The 18,908-nt window shown below is 41.4% G+C and overlaps 1 protein-coding gene across 1 annotated transcript in view; it reads right to left on the reverse strand.

Annotated features, from left to right (window-relative positions):
* Nucleotides 1–2,069: 2,069 nt before the first annotated feature.
* The window catches only part of ANXA10 (annexin A10), a 53,816-nt gene continuing 36,977 nt past the window's right edge, over nucleotides 2,070–18,908 (reverse strand). Inside the window, exons 7-12 of the mRNA XM_006025475.1 lie at nucleotides 11,773–11,826; nucleotides 11,543–11,636; nucleotides 8,551–8,646; nucleotides 7,496–7,554; nucleotides 3,847–3,969; nucleotides 2,070–2,138 (exon numbers count right to left, since the gene is read on the reverse strand). Coding sequence (XP_006025537.1) covers nucleotides 2,070–2,138; nucleotides 3,847–3,969; nucleotides 7,496–7,554; nucleotides 8,551–8,646; nucleotides 11,543–11,636; nucleotides 11,773–11,826 — 495 coding nt within the window. The remainder of the gene's footprint in view (nucleotides 2,139–3,846; nucleotides 3,970–7,495; nucleotides 7,555–8,550; nucleotides 8,647–11,542; nucleotides 11,637–11,772; nucleotides 11,827–18,908) is intronic.

Consider the following 18,908-nt stretch of genomic DNA (forward strand, 5'->3'; position numbering starts at 1 on the left):
GTAGCACCCAGGGGCTCCAGTGCTCCTGCTGCCACTTGGATTGGCTTTGCCCCTGCTGGGGGCCATGCAAGGGGCAAGCTCTGGAGAAAGAAAGGATTGTGTCCCTCAGAGTTAAGAGCTGGCAGCTTGGCCCCCTGCACCACTGCCAGCCAGGCTCCCAGCCCATCAGGAACTACCTGAGCGCTGAGAGGCCTGATAATTTTTTTCTTTGGCACTTGCCCCCTGTGCCAGGCAGAGAAAGAGGATCCACCCCGGCCTTGTGCAGGGAGCTGGGGATACCCTGCCCAGTCACAGTGTAGGCTTGGAAATTACAAAATTGGGCATTATCCATGTTTGCGAAATCTGTGAAAAAAAAAAGCTTAATAAAAATAAATGGCTCGGTTCTGAGTGGGAGTCAGCAGTCCTCATGGCCGCTGCAGCCCAGCCACACAGCCCACTGGGGCAGAATGGGGGAGAGGGGCTGCTGGCACAAAGGGAAGCACAGGTAAGATGGTTGCTGTTGTTGTTGTTGCTGCTGCTGCCACTGCCGCTGCCGCTGCCCTTGCCCTTGCCCTTGCTCCTGCCCCTCGCTACTGTTTGGTGGAGAGAGCTGCTTGTCATGTGGCCCTGCCCCTCTCAACCAATCAGTAGCTAGGGGGAGGGGGCTGCATGATGGACAGCCCTTTTGGCCAATCAGTGGTGAGGAGCAGGGCTGCATGATGGGCAGCCCTTTTAATCGGTAGCAAAGGACGGGGCTAGGGGCTCCATAGCCAATCAGAGGTGTGAGGGGGCCCTGCTGCAATATGGCCACAAAAATGGCAGCCGGCTTCGCAATCTGCTTGCAAAATTGGCTACCTGCTTACTCAACTTGGATAGGTCCCCACTTATGTGGCTGCACATAGTATTTGTTTTTTATTCTATACCATATACTCACAAATTGCATTGAAAAGATAAATAGCCTACTTGTGCAGACATTCAGAGGGTTAATATGCCATTAGCTATTTAAGTAACAAAGACTGCAAATAGATTTAAATAATTAAGTTACTTATGTTTATTCAATTTCCAAAAGCTGTACCATGACATAAATCACTTGATATTAAAGTGAATGGATCAAGAACAGGGTGACATTCTTAATTCTAACTCTTATTTCTATTTCAAATTAAAAACTTAAGTTCTCCAGTATGGTTTACATTTCTCAAATGTGAGAGACAATATAAAATGTACCTTTGCTGAATATGTGATTTACACTGCAGATGGCAGATGCTCAGTTTTAAAGTAAAGCTGTAGTCTAGGGATGTAAAAGATACCACTTGTGGGTTGCATCTGTCCTACAGAGCTGTTTCATCCAGCCTGCAGGCTAGAAGGGCCAAGAACAGGGGCTGGGGCCTGCTGCTGAATTTCTACCCATGGAGCCTCATTAGAGATGTGTGTTGATGGAAAGCAGGGGAGGGGGCGTTAAGTGATATATTTGTTATCCCCCATTCCGCTGTTGCTGCCAGTCACCCAACTTCTGGGGCCAGATCCAGCCTGTGAGGCTCCTTACATCTAGATCCAGCTGGTAAGGAGGAGCTCTTTGGTTTAGATCTGGTCCAGGAGCTTGGGTGAGTTTGACATTTACTGTTGGGCATAAGAGTTGGATATTAAGATAGTCTAAAAGAACAGGAAAATGAATTAGGAGAATCACATCCATTAAGGTAAATGACAAATAATGTTTTGCCCCAGATTTAAAGTGCACAGGCTCTTTAACAGGTTATTTGTATTATCTAGTTATTGGTATTTGATTATGTGTTATAAGTACTGCTTTAGGGTGGATGTCAAGGGACTAAATAATATACACAAATGTATATAGCTTTATTTGGTATTATTTCTATTAGACTGTTTTAATTAATTTTATATTAGTCAAAGTAATACAATTTCTTCAGAGCTTAGTGAAAGAGGAATATATTACTGACCAAAAATATACTTTCTTGTTTTTGAAAAGATTCAAAATTAGAAATTATAGAGCATTGATTTTTCTATTCTTGTATATAGTACAGAGTGAACCTACACTTCTAGAGAAATGTGCTCAACTTTCTTGAATCCTTCTTCCTTTAATAATCTTCAGCATCACCAGCACAAATGGCAAGTAAAGCTTTTTCATAATGTCCTGATGCAAAATGCTGCAAGGAAAAGAATGCTTATGTCATGATAATTTTTCATAATTTTTCATGAGAAAACTGTTTTGAGTGTTAGGGAACAGTGACTTAAAGAACCTTATCTGCAAAAAGTCTGTGGCATTCTACAAAGTTTCTAGTCCAAGATTATTGGCCCAGAAGTTGCTAGCAATTTGGATACCTTAGTTTTTGGATGCCCAACTTTAGTCATCTGAAAGAGGTCTTGTGTTTAGAGGTTGGCTGCTTAACACGTTATGAAGTCAGGTTCCTTGACTGTGTCTCAAAATATACACCCAAAAATCACTCATAATTTTTCAAATATTGGCCCCACATATTTCATGATTTAAGAAAAAAAATCTTGACTTATTTTATAAAACTTCAGCAATAAAGCTCATTATTGTCTGAAGAAAGGGAGCCATACAGATGCAAACATTAGGCCAGGTTTTGATCTCAGCTATGCACTGAGATACATCCAGACTAACTACTTGAATAGAGGTCAGTGTAGGTACTCTTGGTATTCAATCAGTCAGTGTAGGTACTCTTGGTATTCAATCAATTGCAATGAAAAAATGAAAAAATGTGGCTGGTTGTGTTTTCAGGAAATGAAGTCCAAATGAAATAAAACACCAGCCCCCGCAGACATGGAACCTCGTTTAATCCCCTTGAGGTTAGTGGCAAAACATGAGTTGACTTTTAGGAATAGGATGAGGCTCTATCATCAAATTTTGTAATTTGTATTAGAGTTTTTTGTTTTGTTTTGTTTCCCTGTAGAACTAACTGATATGATCATTTGGGGTTTCTTTATAGAGAAAAAGAAGCTTTAGGAAGTAATCTGTTTTCATAGCAGTACATTAAGGTGAGGCTGCAATCAATTCAACCATGTCTTCTTTGTCTTTTGCAAAATAAGACATGAATAGAGGAGTCCCAGATGTGGTGAAACAATAAGGGCAGATATAGAGAAGCCATATAATGTGCACACATTTGCATTTCTTGAATAATATGTAAAATTGGTTCTGTGCCTTAGGGTGGATGTAACAAAGGCTCCTGAATATTTTAAGGTACAATGAGTTATGCTACACAAGTAACATAGCCCAGGTAGGGAATTGTTATCATCTTTGGGACACCTGACTTCTAGACTTGGTTGGCACCTGAAGCTGCTTTAAATTCTAGTATAACTACTTGGTTGTTTCACAACCCAAAATGGGAAGAGTAGAACAGAGCATGCTCCTGCAGCACCATTTCCTTGCCCAAATTGCCTCTGGGCACAGCCCCACATCAGAAAATGTACTTGTGGCACTTACAGCTGAACAAGGCCTATGTCAGTAGTGGAATTCCTTTATTCTAAGCATTTCCAGTGGGCTGTTCTGTCCCCTTCTTGTCTCCTTATCATGCCAGATGAACTGAATTAGTCCCGGAATATAAGAGTGAGTTTAAAATTTAGTAATTCCCAGGGGCAATGATCATAGCTACAACACCACTCTCAACATTATCTAGTTCATTCTTCTGTCTTAATTGCTTACTTACTGAAAGTAGTCTGTGGCACCAAACTAATGTAGTTTGTGAGGTTGAGTACTATAAATAATACTTCTGCTTTTGCCTCAAATGACAAGATATTATTCATAATTAATGCTTGCTGCTGCTCTGGTACCAATATGTTAAATCGAGTTATTAAGCTATGTACAGTATATATACAAAAGAATGAATAAAGACTTACTTTGAGATCATGAAACAGTGATTTTCCATATCTCTCTTTGTATCGTTGTCTTATAGTCAAGAGATCTATTTCACTTCTGGCAATCAGAATCCTGATGATAGTTTTGTTATGGAAACCAAATTCCTAGAAAGGATGATGACATGAGGAAACTTAACTGAATGAGTGTATGTAATTCATATATATGCAGATGAGAAAATTAGGCCCACCAGATAGATACTCTGAGAGAAATTAGGTCTCTTAAGCTTTATTGTAGTGAGCTTTCTCAGCTACATACAGTATATTCATATTGCTGTGTAAGAGGTCAAACAGCTGCCACTTAGCACTTCCAAAACTTTTTTTTAAGAAGGTAGGGTAGAGTGGCACTTTAGAGACTTAATCAGGGGTTGGCAATCTATGGCCTGTAAGCCAGATATGGCCCATGGAGCCATCAGATCTGGCCCATGGACATAAGGATTTTGGCTGCTGTTGCTTTCCCCATGCCACTGCAGGGAGAAGTGCCAGCTGTGGGTTCTCTCCCATGCTGCCATGGGTGAAGTGCTAGCTATGGGTGGGTTGTAGCACCTACCGTGCTGCCTGCCTTCCTGCCTCTGAGTTCAGGTGGATCATTTTAGCCAGGAGCTGAAATAGGTTGCCTACTGCAGGACTATATAATTCAGTAATGTATCAGCTTTCACACGGCAAAGCTACGTTGTTAGGTACTGTAAGGAGACTGTCATCTATGAAAGCTTATGCCTTTCTGAACAAGTTAGTCTTCAGTGTGCCTTCCTGTCCTGCCTTCTGCCTAATTTAAGGCTAACAGGCTAACTACTAGAATACAGGCTGGACTAGAGAGTTTTTGAGTATATTTGCAGATAATCTGAAACTGGCAAGGACTGTGAATACACTGGAGGAAGAAGCACAATTTAGAAAGGGTTTTGACAGATTGGAAATCTGGGCTGGAGCTAGCAAGATGATGTTTAATGCTGATGAATGCAAGGTACTCCACCTCAGGAGGAATAAACAAAAACACAACTACAAAATGAGTGACATGTGGTTGGATGGCAGGTCTATGGGGAAGGATCTAGGAGTCTTGGTGGATAACAGACTCAACATGCCTCTGCAGTGTGATGCACAAAAGGTGAATGCAGTTTTGGGTTCCATCAATAGGAGCATTAGGTGCACAACATGGGAAGTGATAATGCTTGGGACTGGTTAGGCCTCTCCTGCAGTACTAGGTGCAATTTTGGGCTCTACATTTTAAAAAGAACATGGAAAAGTTAGGGTTCAGAGACGGGGACAAAGATGAAGGGCTTGGAAGGCTATCCATATGAGGGGAAGATGAAGGAATTAAGCATGTTCAGCTTGTAGAAAAGGTGCTTGGGAGGGGACTTGATAGCAGTCTTAAAATATCTGAAGGGCTGCCATAAAGAAGAGGGAGAATCCCTTTTCTGTCTTTCTGTCCCCTGCTTTACCTGTGGCAGGTTAAGTTGTGTGACAAGGCTGATTGTGTAGTTTTAGTAATCGGTTAGAAAATGGATTTGGATAATTTGGTGGGGGAGTTGGACTAAATGACCTTCAGCGGTCCCTTCCAGCCCCACTTTTCTATAAATCTATGCTTCTACTTCTCTTTTTTTAGAGTTAATAATCACTAGACAGATGCATTTACTTTCTTTAAATATGGGCTTAAGTGCTTTGCTGAATCAGGGCCTCAGTCATTAGTCTGTTTTGTTGATGCTGCCCCCAAGAATGCTGGTGGGATTGTGATTTTTATGTAGAAACAATCCACCCAAAATTAAACTGAGCTCACTACTCTTTCATGTGAGTAACCAAACAGCTGTCATCTTCTGAGCATTGTTTTGTCAACTGCAAATCACTTGAGGTATTCAGTTTCCTAGATTCATGCAGTTCAAAGTACAGTTGCATGGAGGAATGGTGACATCTAGTGGGTAGTTACAATAATCAAAACTCCAAGGTTCTGGGAGGCTCACTACTGACTTTGGGCTATTTAAAGCTCACAGGTTAAATTTCTCAATTTCATAGATTTCATAGACATTGGGGCTGGAAGGGACCTTGGAAGATCATCGAGTCCAGCCCCCTGCCCCAGGGGCAGGAAGTCAGCAGGGATCATAGGATCCCAGCAAGATAAACATCCAGATGTCTTTTGAAGGCGTTCAGAGTAGGTGCTTGAACCACCTCTGGCGGCAATCTATTCCAAACCTTGGGGGCTCAGACAGTAAAGAAGTTCTTCCTTATGTCCAGCCTGAAACGGTCATGGAGGAGTTTGTGACCGTTTGACCTTGTCATCCCTTGAGGCACTCTGGTGAACAGACGTTCCCCCAGATCCTGGTACGACCCCTGATAAACTTATAGGTGGCCACCAGATCACCCCTGAGCCTGCACTTTTTCAGGCTGAAGAGTCCCATGGCTCTCAGCCTCTCTTCATAAGGTCTGCTTTCCTGACCTCTGATCATGCACATGGCTCTCCTTTGCAGCCTCTCAAGCTTCTCCACAACCTTTTTGAATTGTGGAGCCCAAAACTGGATGCAGTACTCCAGCTGCGGCCTCACCAAGGCTGAGTACAATTAACTAGTCATGCTGGAGCGTGATCTCCCAGAAGCAAGCAGTAAGGGAAGTGCAGAAAGCTCAAGTTACATCATTTGATTTTCATTTGGTGAGTGCAATAGAATCTTTCTAATATCCATCAGGGACTATAGTTTTAAATATTGGAAACCTTAACAGACTCCTGGTATCATGCAAGTGTTCTAAATGGAAATCTGACAAAGATTTGATGTAAGGTGATTGGCTAATGCTCTGTATAACTGTAAATTCTGTATAAGTAAGTTTATCATTTCACTGAAATCCCTTGCCATGTGATTTTGAAATTACTTACTATGGAATTATGAGGAATTTTGCTTGATGTTTTTGCAGCTTAATGCACTTTCACAAAAAATATAATTTGAGGGTGAAAATGGAAAATTCCACATTTCACTTGAAAACAGCTCTTGTTTAATACAACAGTTTGTGGCACTGGCATCAGTTTTGAAATTAAAACAAAATGAGAACTATGTATTATGATAAAAACTGGTTTCGCCAATGCAAATCAATGAAAAGCTAAGGAAATCTTTTCTATTGAGCTGTATGAAGAATTTTCAGGTACTTCTATATGCATGTACATATATACATATTTATTTACAGAGTGCTTTAATGTTTTAGCAAGTGCACACACAAATAGCTGGGCCTGCATATATATAAATGGAGTCCCACTAAAATTTGGTCAGTTTTTTTCCACATAACAGTTTTTGTACCATGATTTTAGCAGTAATATTTATTAACTCTCTACACAGGAAAGTCACATAAGAAGAAGATCATTCCTATAAGATCATATTGTTAATAAAGTGCACTTTGACATTTGTACACAAGGGGGAGAGAGAGTCTACAGAAAATGATGGTTTTTAGTTTTCAAAAAGCTAATACAGTTACCAAGCAGATATTCTTAAAAAAAAATCTAAAGATTTAATTTTCTTTTTATGCAGAGCAAAATTCCTTTGCTGCTCAAGCACTTTGGCTTTGAAATTTATCTAATTACCAAAAGCTTTAAAACAAGCAAGCAATACTTAAAAATGGAGCTAACTCATCTTTTTAAAACACAGAAAGGAATAGTGATACTTACATGGATTGCATTGTAGAGTCTGTAAGCAAAGTAGGAAGGCTTATCTCGAACACAAAGAACTGAGAGAGAATTTAGGTAGAAAAGATTAAATATTAAATGTTCCTGAAATTCTCATAATATATTTTTTAATTTACTGTAATTACATAAAGGCCTAAAATTACATTCAGTTTATTTTCCTGTAATTCTGAGTAAAATGTGTTTTTGTGGTTTGAAGGATGACTACTGGATTGAAATTAAATTGATGCACATTGGTGAAAATTCTCCTGCTATACAGAGTCAAGTTGGTGAGTCAGGTTGCCATCTCTACTGAAATAAACATGAGCCTTTCCTAAGAGAGTTTTTCAGACAATACTTATTCCACTCACTGTGAAATTGCCCGCAAAGCCCTTGGAGGCATTGTGCCTCTGTACTGACTTGGACCTCTCTTTCCTTCTTCTGGCATATTGGTCAATGCAGGTTCATCCTCCGTTCAGCCAACAGATAAGTGGCTGGTATCTTAAAGATGACTATATTTGTCATTCACAATAACCTATTATGTATTGATACTTTTTTTCCCTAAGATGTTCATCAACAACCTATATTAATGTCTCTTAAGCTTTAGTGAATTTAGCTGCGCTACCATCTTTGTAAAGATAGAGAAATATCTTCATTGTATAGATGGAGCACAGCAAGCTTAAGAGCTTGATTCTGCACCACTGAAGTCACAGTAGTTTTGACTCTGATTTCAGTGTAAGCAGGATTATCCATTCATGGACTTGAACAGGATGATGCAAGAAGTTAACAGGCAAACTAGGAGTGGAACCTGAGTTTGCTCAATCCCTGCCCAGTGCTGTACATTTTAATCTCGTCTCACACAAACATGAATCTGTGATTCAGTTTAAATATCCCCTTTTTCCATGGAGCATTTTATGTTGGTTCATTGTCCCCCAAATATTCAAAGTTTTTATTTCATGTAATATGAAAATCAACTACAGGAAAAGGGGAAACCGCACAAAATTGTAATTGACCATGTATACTTTCTTAAGTTGTTATTAATATAAAGATAATATTTTTACCTATGGCTGCCAGTAGCTCTTGAAAGTATCCATCATAGCATTCATTGATGGCATTTACTAGGTCTTGTCCAGCGATATTCTGGAACTCCTGAAAAACTTGGAAGGAACAATATGTTTATTTAACCTTTGCTTTGGTAGGGTGATCGTATGGAACAATGTGAAATCTGGGACACTGCCCCCCATCTTCCTCACACTCAAGTCACACTCTGCAGGCAGAGGTGGAGGTGGGGTGACATGGTGTAGCTCTGGTATTAGTATTCAGACAGCTAAGGGAGTCAATGGCCCATTAATGACTGAGTGTTCTTTACTTCACAGGTGTTAACAGTCCTCTTCCTTTTTTAATAGTCATTCCACTAATCAAGGTAACCTCTTATGGGCTAGGGACAGACATTACATATAAACCAGTTTAAGTGATCAGAAATTGGTTTAAACATGTAACAGACCAGATGTTCAGTGCACATAAATCAGTTTCAAAATGGCTGAAATTGGTTGAAGGTGAACCTGGTTGAATGTAGTATCAGACTTAACTGATTTGGGTCAAAACAGTTTATGCAATGTCTGTCCCAGACCCCTTCTTGGTTTAAGTCAAACCACAGTCCCCAAGCATCCCAGATGCTTTGCAGCCCTTGGCGGAGGTGGGCTGTCTGCTCCAGAGAACAGAGCTGGCCCTGCCCCTCTGCTTCCTAACCAGAGCTCTGGCAGAGGCTGCAGGCACAGTAGGGTCTGCCTTGCTTCCCCCTGCCACACCCTCTCTTCACTGCCTGCTGGTCAAACAGGGATCCCCCTCTCCCTCCCATCTCCCACAGCACAGCCCCCAGCCCCATGGACCCTTGGCATGTGGTATGCTACCTAATGCTGACAGGTGTCTGTATGTGTGTGTCTCAAATTTCACTGGGACAGGCAGATGGAACAGTGTCTGCTTAGGGCTTTTTGGAGCTAATCAACAGGTCAGCTGGTAATGTCCCTCTTTTTCCTTGGAAAAAGCTGTTTAAGAAGAACTTGAACTAATGAGAGAGGCTTTTGCTCTGTTGATGGGCTGGTAAACAGTGTGTCATCCCCCTGCTGGCTCCCTTGTCTGTCAGGTTTGCAGACAGTATGGAGAAGGAGATTGAAAAGCTCAGTATCATCAACAGATGCATGTAGTGCACACCACTCTTTGCCTCAGAGTGCTAGCAACACTCCTGTCCCTTGAGCAGCGAGTGGGGAAAAGCCTGTGATGGTGCAGGCAGGGCAGGTGTTTAAGCTCCTCCCTAATCAGAGCATCCTGCTGGGGCCTGGCCATGCCCCCCTCAGCTCAGCATTATGGAAGGGAAGGGGGGCTGCTCCTAGTGCCTCCTGGCTTCTAGTCTGAGCCTCTACAGGCATCTGTCTGAATTTCCTCAGTCCAGAGAGAATGTTTGTGCAGTTGCAAACTGGTTCAACCCCGTCAGGTTAGACTAACCTGCAAAGATTGAATCAATTCAGGTTCAGGCTTTTTGAATGTCTGTCCCTAACCTTAAGGCAATTTTGCTGTCTGCTAGGGCTTCCTATTTCACAGCTTGTGCCACTCCACCACTCTGCCCTGTGCTTGGGATGCTCATTTTAATTTTCACTGGTTGGCTGGGACTGGCTTCCAAAATCTAGGACTGTCTTGGCCAAACCAGGACTTATGTTCACCCTATGCTTTGACCAATGATTAAACTGCCACCAACTGATTTTATTGGTTTTCTACATTCGTTATGTTTATTTTTGCAAAATAACACTTAATCTAAAAAAAAAGTCATTGAGGCCTATCCTCTACTCAGTAAGTAGTAAAACCAGGTGGGAAACTGTGCTGCAAGGGCAGCTGACAAGTCTCTGGTATAGTTGGGAATAGCACACTATAGATTATACCAGGAACTTCTGAATAGCTGTGCAACTTCTGAATAGCTGGGGGCTGCATACCATAGGGGCAACTCCTCCTGCCCCTTCCTCCCTGCACTGTGCACACAGTGCAGACACTCTGCCTGCCCTCTGCTGTGTAGGCACCTCTGGCCCTATCCAGCCATATGGGCAACTCAGGTACCTTAGGCCCATTTGAGCCATGCTGCCACACCCAGGGGTGGAGGCAGGAAGTGGAAGCAGGAAGAGAGAGGGGAATCCTGGAAACCCCAGCTGCTAAAGCAGCTGGAGCAATTAGGGAAATGGTGGGCAGGCAAGCCACATGTTAATCCTTCAGTTAACATGTGTTGTCAACCGTTGTTGTTGGATGTTGTTAACATCCAGTTCTACATTAAAACAACCATCAAGAGTAGTATTGGCTGGATGGAGATAATTTGGTTTTGTGACACCTGTCAAGATTCTGAAATGCTTTTTATCTCACTATGTAATTAAAACCTGTGAAACACTTTCATGAAATGGAAATATGTCAAAAACATTAGTTTTCAAGTAGGGAAAAGTCAGATTGAGAAGGGGTGTGTGAGGATGTACAAAGGATTGCACTTTGAATGTTAGACAGTTTTCTGTTAAAAACTTCACAGAAATAGATACATTTTTAGAGAATTTAGCTTAAGCAAAACAGATGGAACAAATGCTGTGTCAAAAAGGTTTCAACGATTTATAAGCAAGTCCCACTTGTGTTGGAATTGTGTTCTGCCCTTGGATTGAGAGAAATGAAAAGGTAGCTTAGCAGCACCTTTGCCTCCTGAGTGCAATCTCAGTGCAGTGGCAGGTAAAGTCTATTAGCTTCACCTTTTTTTCTCTCCTTATGGGGAATTCATATCTACATCTATTCTATACTGATCTCATTCCTGCATTCCTTACACACGCAATCCTTCCGATAATTCCAATGGAAATTTTCTGAGCACAAAATCGCTTAGGCTTACAGGTACTAATAATTACAGGCTCTATTTAAATCTGAATATGGAACTTCTCTCTGCCTTGAGTTGTGCCACTTTTTCCTGAAAACTATATTTTCCTTTTCTTCATATACTCAAATAGCTGAATAGTTGGATTCATAAATGATGATAATTACTCATCCACAGCTGTTGGTAGCTCTTGTTGCACAGGATCATTTGTAGCATGTTTTTGTGTTCCCCTGTCTTTTGCTGACATGCATCCCAAAGCACCTAATATATCAGAAGAAGAAAAAGGTACAAACGATCATTAGTCCCAGACCACTTTAAACAAGCCTATTAAACAAGAGTTTTAAAAAAGCCTTTCTTTTATTTCATGTTGGAGGAGTTGCTAGCTGGTTGTAGTTACCGTTGCATCCTGAGCAGCCATGGCAGGATTTGCATACCCATCCTCTCTAATTCCCTGTAAGAAAGTTTTCCTCTATTAATTCTTGTAAAATACTGAGAAAGAATGACATTATCTTTAGATTACAATAATCTAGTCTCATTCTGAAATAGTCATTCTGGGTTTTTATACAGAAACAGTGTATGAAAGCTGGTTTCTGCATCTCTAAAACATTCCACTTGTAACAACAGGAGGTGTTATGGCATCTCCAAAGTCCATTTCTTCATTGCTGAAGGAGTTATAGTCATGATGAGATTGATGGCAGGAAGAAAATATGGAGGTGGATAAGGCTTGGTGGGCTGAAAGATCTCATTTTAAAACTTTTCATTTCAGGAAGGAAAGACTGTGAATAACTAGATGATGTTACTGCTTTATGGAGTTACCATAATAGGTGGTTATCATGTAGACCAGTGGTGCTCAAACATTTTCCTTAGCAAGGCCAAATAGGCAGTGGGTTACCCCTCCGTGGGCTGGATCTAGGTGGTGGACCCAATACAGCACCCCAGATGGGCGCTATGGAGCCCAATCTGGCCACGTGGAGTGGGGCAGGGGCAGCTCAACCCCGATCCAGCTTGTGGGGCAAGAAGCCTTGGCACAGCCACAACCTGGCTCTGTGACAGGAGGGTGCATGACTGAGCCCTAATCCAACACTATGGGAGGGAGGGGACATGTCCCAGCCCCTCAAGGGGGTGTGGCCCAACTTCAACATGGCCAGATGGGAGGAAAGGGGCATGGCCCCATGAGGAGAAGGAGCAAAGGGAGCATGGCCCGATCCCAAACCAGCCATGCAGAGGAGGAGGTGTTGCCTGGCCCTGCCAGGGGAAGGGCCACGGGCTGTCCCCAACCTAGCCAGGTGGAGGAAAGGGGGAGTGGCCCAGATCTATAGTGGAGGGTGGGGGCAGAAGGGGGCATGGGCCAGCCCTGAGCCAGCTGTGCAGGAGGAGGGGGTGTAGCTTAGCCCCAACCTGGGTTGGGGCTGGGGGAGAGTGGGATGCAGGGGTGCCACATGCATATGTTCACATGCACACACATGCACGTAGCAGCCAGGCAGTGGTGGAGAACAGCTGCCAGAGCTTCCTCCGGGTAAGTATATGAGGGGGGCATAGGCAATGCATCGAGGGGCAAGGAGAGCACAGGTGATATGTGGGGGGGCATGTGCCTCCCCAGATTTCTGCACCCAAAGTGGGTACAGAGTACAGGGCTGCAGCCTGGAAGGACCAGTTCCAGGCAGGAGCCACCTCCGCAGCCCAGTGGACGGGACCTGGCTTGGGAGGGAGCTCTGCGCCATCATGGTCACCAACGTGAGGCAACCCTTGCCTGCCTGGCAGGAGTGGGGGGCACAACTCTGCACCTCACCCTGGTGGCTATGGTGGTGCAGTGCTCCCTCCCACACTGGGTCCACCTGCTGGGTAGCGGAAGCAGCTCCTGACAAGGGCTGGCCCAGCAGCAAGTCTATGCCCCACTGTGGACACAGAAATTGGTGGGGTACATGCTCCCCTGCCTCCCCATGTATCATCAGTTCCCTCCCCATGTGGCCTGTGTCCACAGCCCTCCTTCCCCACACACCCACCCTCTTCCTTATACACTGGGGGGCTGGGGGCAGTGGGTCAGGAGTGAGTGGCATCAGCCAGGCCAGGAGGCTTTGGGTTGGGAGTGAGGAGTACCAGAAGGGCCAGGAGGCTGTGGGTTGGGAGTGATGAGCAACGGCATGGGCAGAGGCAGGACACCAACATAGCAGGGCTGCTCAGCACCACAAAGCACTGGATGGGGTAGGGGGCAGCTGCAGCTGGACCTGCATTCTGGTAAGTGAAGGGGGCAAGGGGATGTATGATTTTCCATGATAGAAAAACCCAAAATCAAATGCCAAAGTGTATAGGTATTTAGAATGTATTTTATTATAATGATTGAGGCACTGGTAGGCTTCCAAATTGCTTAAAAATTGTAAACACAGCAATAAAACATTGGATCCAACTGATACCTATATATATAGTGGCATTTCAAGCATTTGCAGTTTTTAAACAGAGAAAACCAGGATCTCTGAATTGTAACAATGGCATCTGCATCTTCCCTACTTGTTTTGTAACGATATGTTTATTCAACAATGCAATTTTTACAAGGCAAAAAACCTCTACATTTTTCCTCAGAGTCCAAATTGTCAGATTAGCCATATCAAACAGTGATTGTTTTGCTTTATGCTGTATATCATCATCACCTACAATTAAGTTTCAAGTCTGAAAAGTTGCCTGACAGTTTTGATATATGAACCAAAAAGAGAACACAGCTCATTTTTCCCATAGGTATTTAGGCTTTTTAGTTCTATAAACCAAACAGATATGATTTAGTAAATACACCAGGATCAGATACATATAGTTATAAAAAAAGACTTTTAGAATTGCTTTTTTTTAAAATATTTTTTTAAACCATAATCATACTCTGAGGATATAATTCAAACCAGGTTTGGGAGTTTTATCATTCTCAGACAACACTTAATCATTTCCTTAATGATATGTTTTTGCAACAATTTACATTTAGTTTGGAATTGACAATCATTCTACCACAAAACTGAAAGTAGGGATTAAAATTATGTATTGTCTGCCAGCTATTTTGAAACCCTTGCCTGGTAAATATGTTAATTCACATTTTTATTAAATTGTAAAGAATTTTCATAGAACAAAGAATGAAATTCTTAGAGACAAGATAAATTATTTAAAGGGAAGTATGTTGGAATAACTGCCTGTGATTAAATATATGAAACTGAAAAATAAGACAAGTGGACAATAAAATATGCAAAGGAGTGCTTTACATAAATGGAAAAAAATCCTAAATTAAATTTTAAATGAATATTCTTGGCATTGTTTGATCAATGCATCCTTCAAAGTACATCAATGTTACAAATCCCAGAAATGACAGTATTTCAATTCATAACCATACAAAAAAGATCAGGAAGAAAAACTAGCTATTCATATTGCATTATAATTCTGAATAAATTATATTTATGTAGAAACCCAATACATTAATTAAGATTACATTAATTAGGAAATAATTGTCTTGCAAGAAACTAGCCTCTCTGAAGGATCTGTAGCACAGGTAAATGGCTACTCACACTGGGAACTCTATTGGCTTCCACCAACAATTTCTCTATGTGCTATCAAGTACAAAATGTATTTGACAAACAGGATTCTATTGGTTTGGAAATTGTCAAGAAAAATAAAAAATAGAAAATGTTGATTCAGAATGAGATTTTTTTCCTACAATTTGCAGAGCAATTGGAAGCAAGATTCTTATTTTTTTTGTATTTTGGTCTATAAAATTGTCAAAAAAGAGGACTGAAAAGGGTAGTATTTTCAGCAAAAAGCCATAGGACTAGGTGTTCTATGTGTTGTTCAACCTCTGGCCTGCAGTTGCTCTGCAACTTGTTCAACCTTTGGCTTGTGGACTAGATCTGGCCTGTGAGGCCTTGTCATCCAGCCTGTGGGTCTCCCCACAGGTCCCCAAATTTGGCAGCAGGAGAGCAGTTAATTGCAGCTCTTTGCTGCCAAATTTCTACACCCATGGGGAGCCCTGTGGGCTGGCTGACATGACACTGCCGGCTAGACTGCATTAAGTGAGCAAGCACCTGGATCCAGCTTGTGAGATTTGACCACTCATAGTGTCAGGCTAGTGCACGCAGCTGTGAGAACACACTGTATTACACCCACGGACCAAACCCATGTGCCAGATAAAGCCCATGGACTAGCCTTGCAGCACATACAGGCCAGAAGGTTTGGCACTACTACCATAGAACTATTGCATGATTGTTTGCTTAAATGGTACCCTAAGAAAATATTCATAGACAGATGGTTCAAATATAAACCTTCAAAGAAGTGCCCTCTAAAAGAGTTCACCTGTAATTTTGTCAGGACTCTTTTAATGGTTTTTTTGGTATTCTGTCTGGCTTTTGATCCCAGATGCCACCTTCTGGTTGTTTTTGTTTTGACCAATGAGAACTGCATATTATAAGGCAGGATAATTTTATTTGAAAGTAAAAAAAAAGTCTTTAAAAGGCTTTAATAATGGTAAGAATTGAGATTAGTTATCCAGTATTTTTGTATTGATTTAGAGATAACAGGGGTTGATCATGAGGAAAAAAAATCTGTTGGATACTGAAAAAATAATATTTTTCTCTTGCATGTGGACTGTGCAACATGCTTTACTTTACCTCAGCCATTTCTGCTCTCATTTCAAACATCATCAGGAAACTTTTCTACCTTGTACATATGCCTTATCTTTCCCTTCCTGCTGGGCCCTCTGCCCTTATTTGCTTCTTAACTCTGTAAGATGGTCTGAGATAATAAAATTGATCAGCTGGTGAACATGTTGGGCATAACTTTATTGGCTTTATCCCAGTTGCTAATCTTCCCCACCCTCTGTATCAAAGATTCTTTGCAAATCAGACTTCTTCTTTGCAAAAAAGCAGTGATGAGTAATGCCTTTTCTATGTATATATACTTATTAATCTATATACATATTAGGCCCTCACCCTGAAAAAAATGGCATTTAAAGACTTTCTTATGTTTAAGACATGAGTCATTCCTTTGACTGTACTGGGATTACATATTTATTTTGGGAAAATGTTTAGGAAATGTGCTGAATCAGGGCCCTAATCATTAAGACTATATTGGATGGAAAGTTCTTCAGAGCAGGTACTATGCTATCCTATACTTGTAAAATAACTTATTAAAAATAACACAGAATTCAGTGGGCAAAGTTGTGTTTCCCATTGTGGGTCTAGCAGCAGTTTTCTAGCCATTTATAAGCAGGTAGCCTAGCCTGCTAGTTTCTGCAGGCAGGTTTTCCTCTCTGAAGAGCTCATCAGCCAGTCCATCCAAATAAAACACTGTCCTTTAAATAAACAAAACAAAATGCTGCTGTCCTGTCCCGGACACTGGGAAGGGACACTCTTTGGCTTTGGCCACAGCATAGCAGCCCGGTATGTCCCAACCCCTTCCCCTGGGTGCAGCAAGCAGTTCAGCCCACAGTTTGCTTCTCCTTGTGTTCTCTCCCCTGGGGTTATAAGCTCCCAGTGGGTCACTCCTCGTTATCCAAATGCCCTGCAACTAGTATCTCAACAGGACTGACCTCTTAAAGGGACAGATCTCCCTTTTACACCAAGTGGTGAAAGTGGTGTTTTTGCTACTTATGCACAGGTTGTGTTTGCATTACCTCTGCAGTATGTAGATTTAAGCATGCCTGCTAAGACTGAGCATAGGCAGCTACATATGCATGCCCAGCTTGCATGTGTACCTGCATTGGAGTCATGTTTTAAACCCAGTAGCTAAATGATTAGGGCACTTGGACAGGAAACTCAAAACCTGGGTTCTAGGCCCTTCTTGGCAAAATGGGGTTTGAATCTGTGTCTCATTGATTTTGCTGCATAGTGCAGGTGTAAAACCTCTCTTGGCAAGGGTAGCCTAGAATCCAGCCCTACCCCCACTTTTCTTTACAGGACTTAGGCTCAGGTATGTATCTACATAGTCATGTAGATACATGACCAGTGGATAGCCAGAACTACATACTCATTCTACTCACTGTGAAATCAGAAAAAATATGCGCCTTAAACTTTGACTATTTTAGTTATAAGATGACATAACCGCTTTGTGGAGAATTGCTGGCTCTGTATAGTAGAACAGATAAGAGAAAGTGTTTGTTCTTTGTAACTCCTCTGCAACTGCTTCGCTCACCGCGGCCTTAAAGATAGCAAAAAGTATGTACAACTCTGATTTGCAGGTGCAAGAAGGAGGTTTGTGAACTAACCTCGCCTCCCCCATTAGTTCCCATCCTGATTACAGCAAAGAAATAATGAAATAATGTTATAGCCGCTTTTCATGCTAATTTCACTATATGATCACGTGAGTTATAAGCAACTGTTAAAAAGTATATAAGCCTCCTGATTTTGCTCTTGGGGGGGGACCCCTTCCAAGTGCTTGGGAGATCCATGTCACTTTGGAGTCCCCCCTACAGCTGTAGTTTCTTTTGAATAAAAGCTTCTGCTGACCTGACCCAAAAGTATGCTGCGTGTGTTTCCACGACAAAGGATATTTTTCAAGACGATAATATGATCTTTACATTGCAATTAGACGAAGCAACAGATGTCAGTGGGTTAGCACAATTATTGGTTTTTGTACGTTTCATTCATACTGACAGAATTATTGAGCAATTCTTGTATTGTCTAGAACTTCCAATGAGAACTAGAGGTGAAGATATATTTATAACTTTAGATTGCTTCATGAAGGAAAATAATTTGCAATGGTTAAATTGTGTAGGAATATGCACAGATGGCACACCCTCAATGGTTGGTTCAACAAAAGGTTTTATAGCTTTAGCAAAGAAAGAGAATGAAAATATTATAATTACTCATTGCTTTTTACATCGCGAAGCACTAGTCGCGCAAACCATTGGAAATGAATTAAGAAAAGTTTTGGACAAAGTGGTTCAAATGGTCAATTACATTAAAAGTAGACCTCTTCAATCAAGATTATTTGCTCATATTTGTGAAGAAATGGGGGCAAGGTTTAAAAAGCTTCTACTACACACAGAAGTTCGTTGGCTCTCAAGAGGTCGAGTGCTTTGTCGTGTATATGAATTGAGGGAAATGATGCTTAAACTTTTTGTGGAAAATCAGCAAACTGAATTCTGCAATCTAATTCAAAACAAACTTTGGTGCACAAAATTGGCATATCTTGCTGACATATTTGAACATTTGAATAAAATAAACACCAGTATGCAAGGAAAAGGAGAAAATATCTTAACAGCGGTAGATAAAATTTGTGCTATGAGAGACAAAATAGCAATTTGGAAAAGGAAAGTGAAAGAAGGAAATTTTGAAATGTTTTCCAAAACTGCTGAGTAAGAGCTAAAATGTGATATCAGCTCGCTAATTGTTGACCATTTAACATTGCTCGGAGAGAAAGTTCAGCATTACTTCCCAAATGTTGAAATCCAAGACTATGATTGGATCAGAAATCCATTTCTTTCAACTGCAACGAGGAATTTTTCACTTATTGAAGAAGAAAAATTAGCTGACATAAAAAATGATCGAAATCTGTTAATGATGTATGAAG

Source organism: Alligator sinensis, unplaced genomic scaffold (genome assembly GCF_000455745.1).
Source record: "Alligator sinensis unplaced genomic scaffold, ASM45574v1 scaffold895_1, whole genome shotgun sequence".
NCBI lineage: Eukaryota > Metazoa > Chordata > Crocodylia > Alligatoridae > Alligator > Alligator sinensis.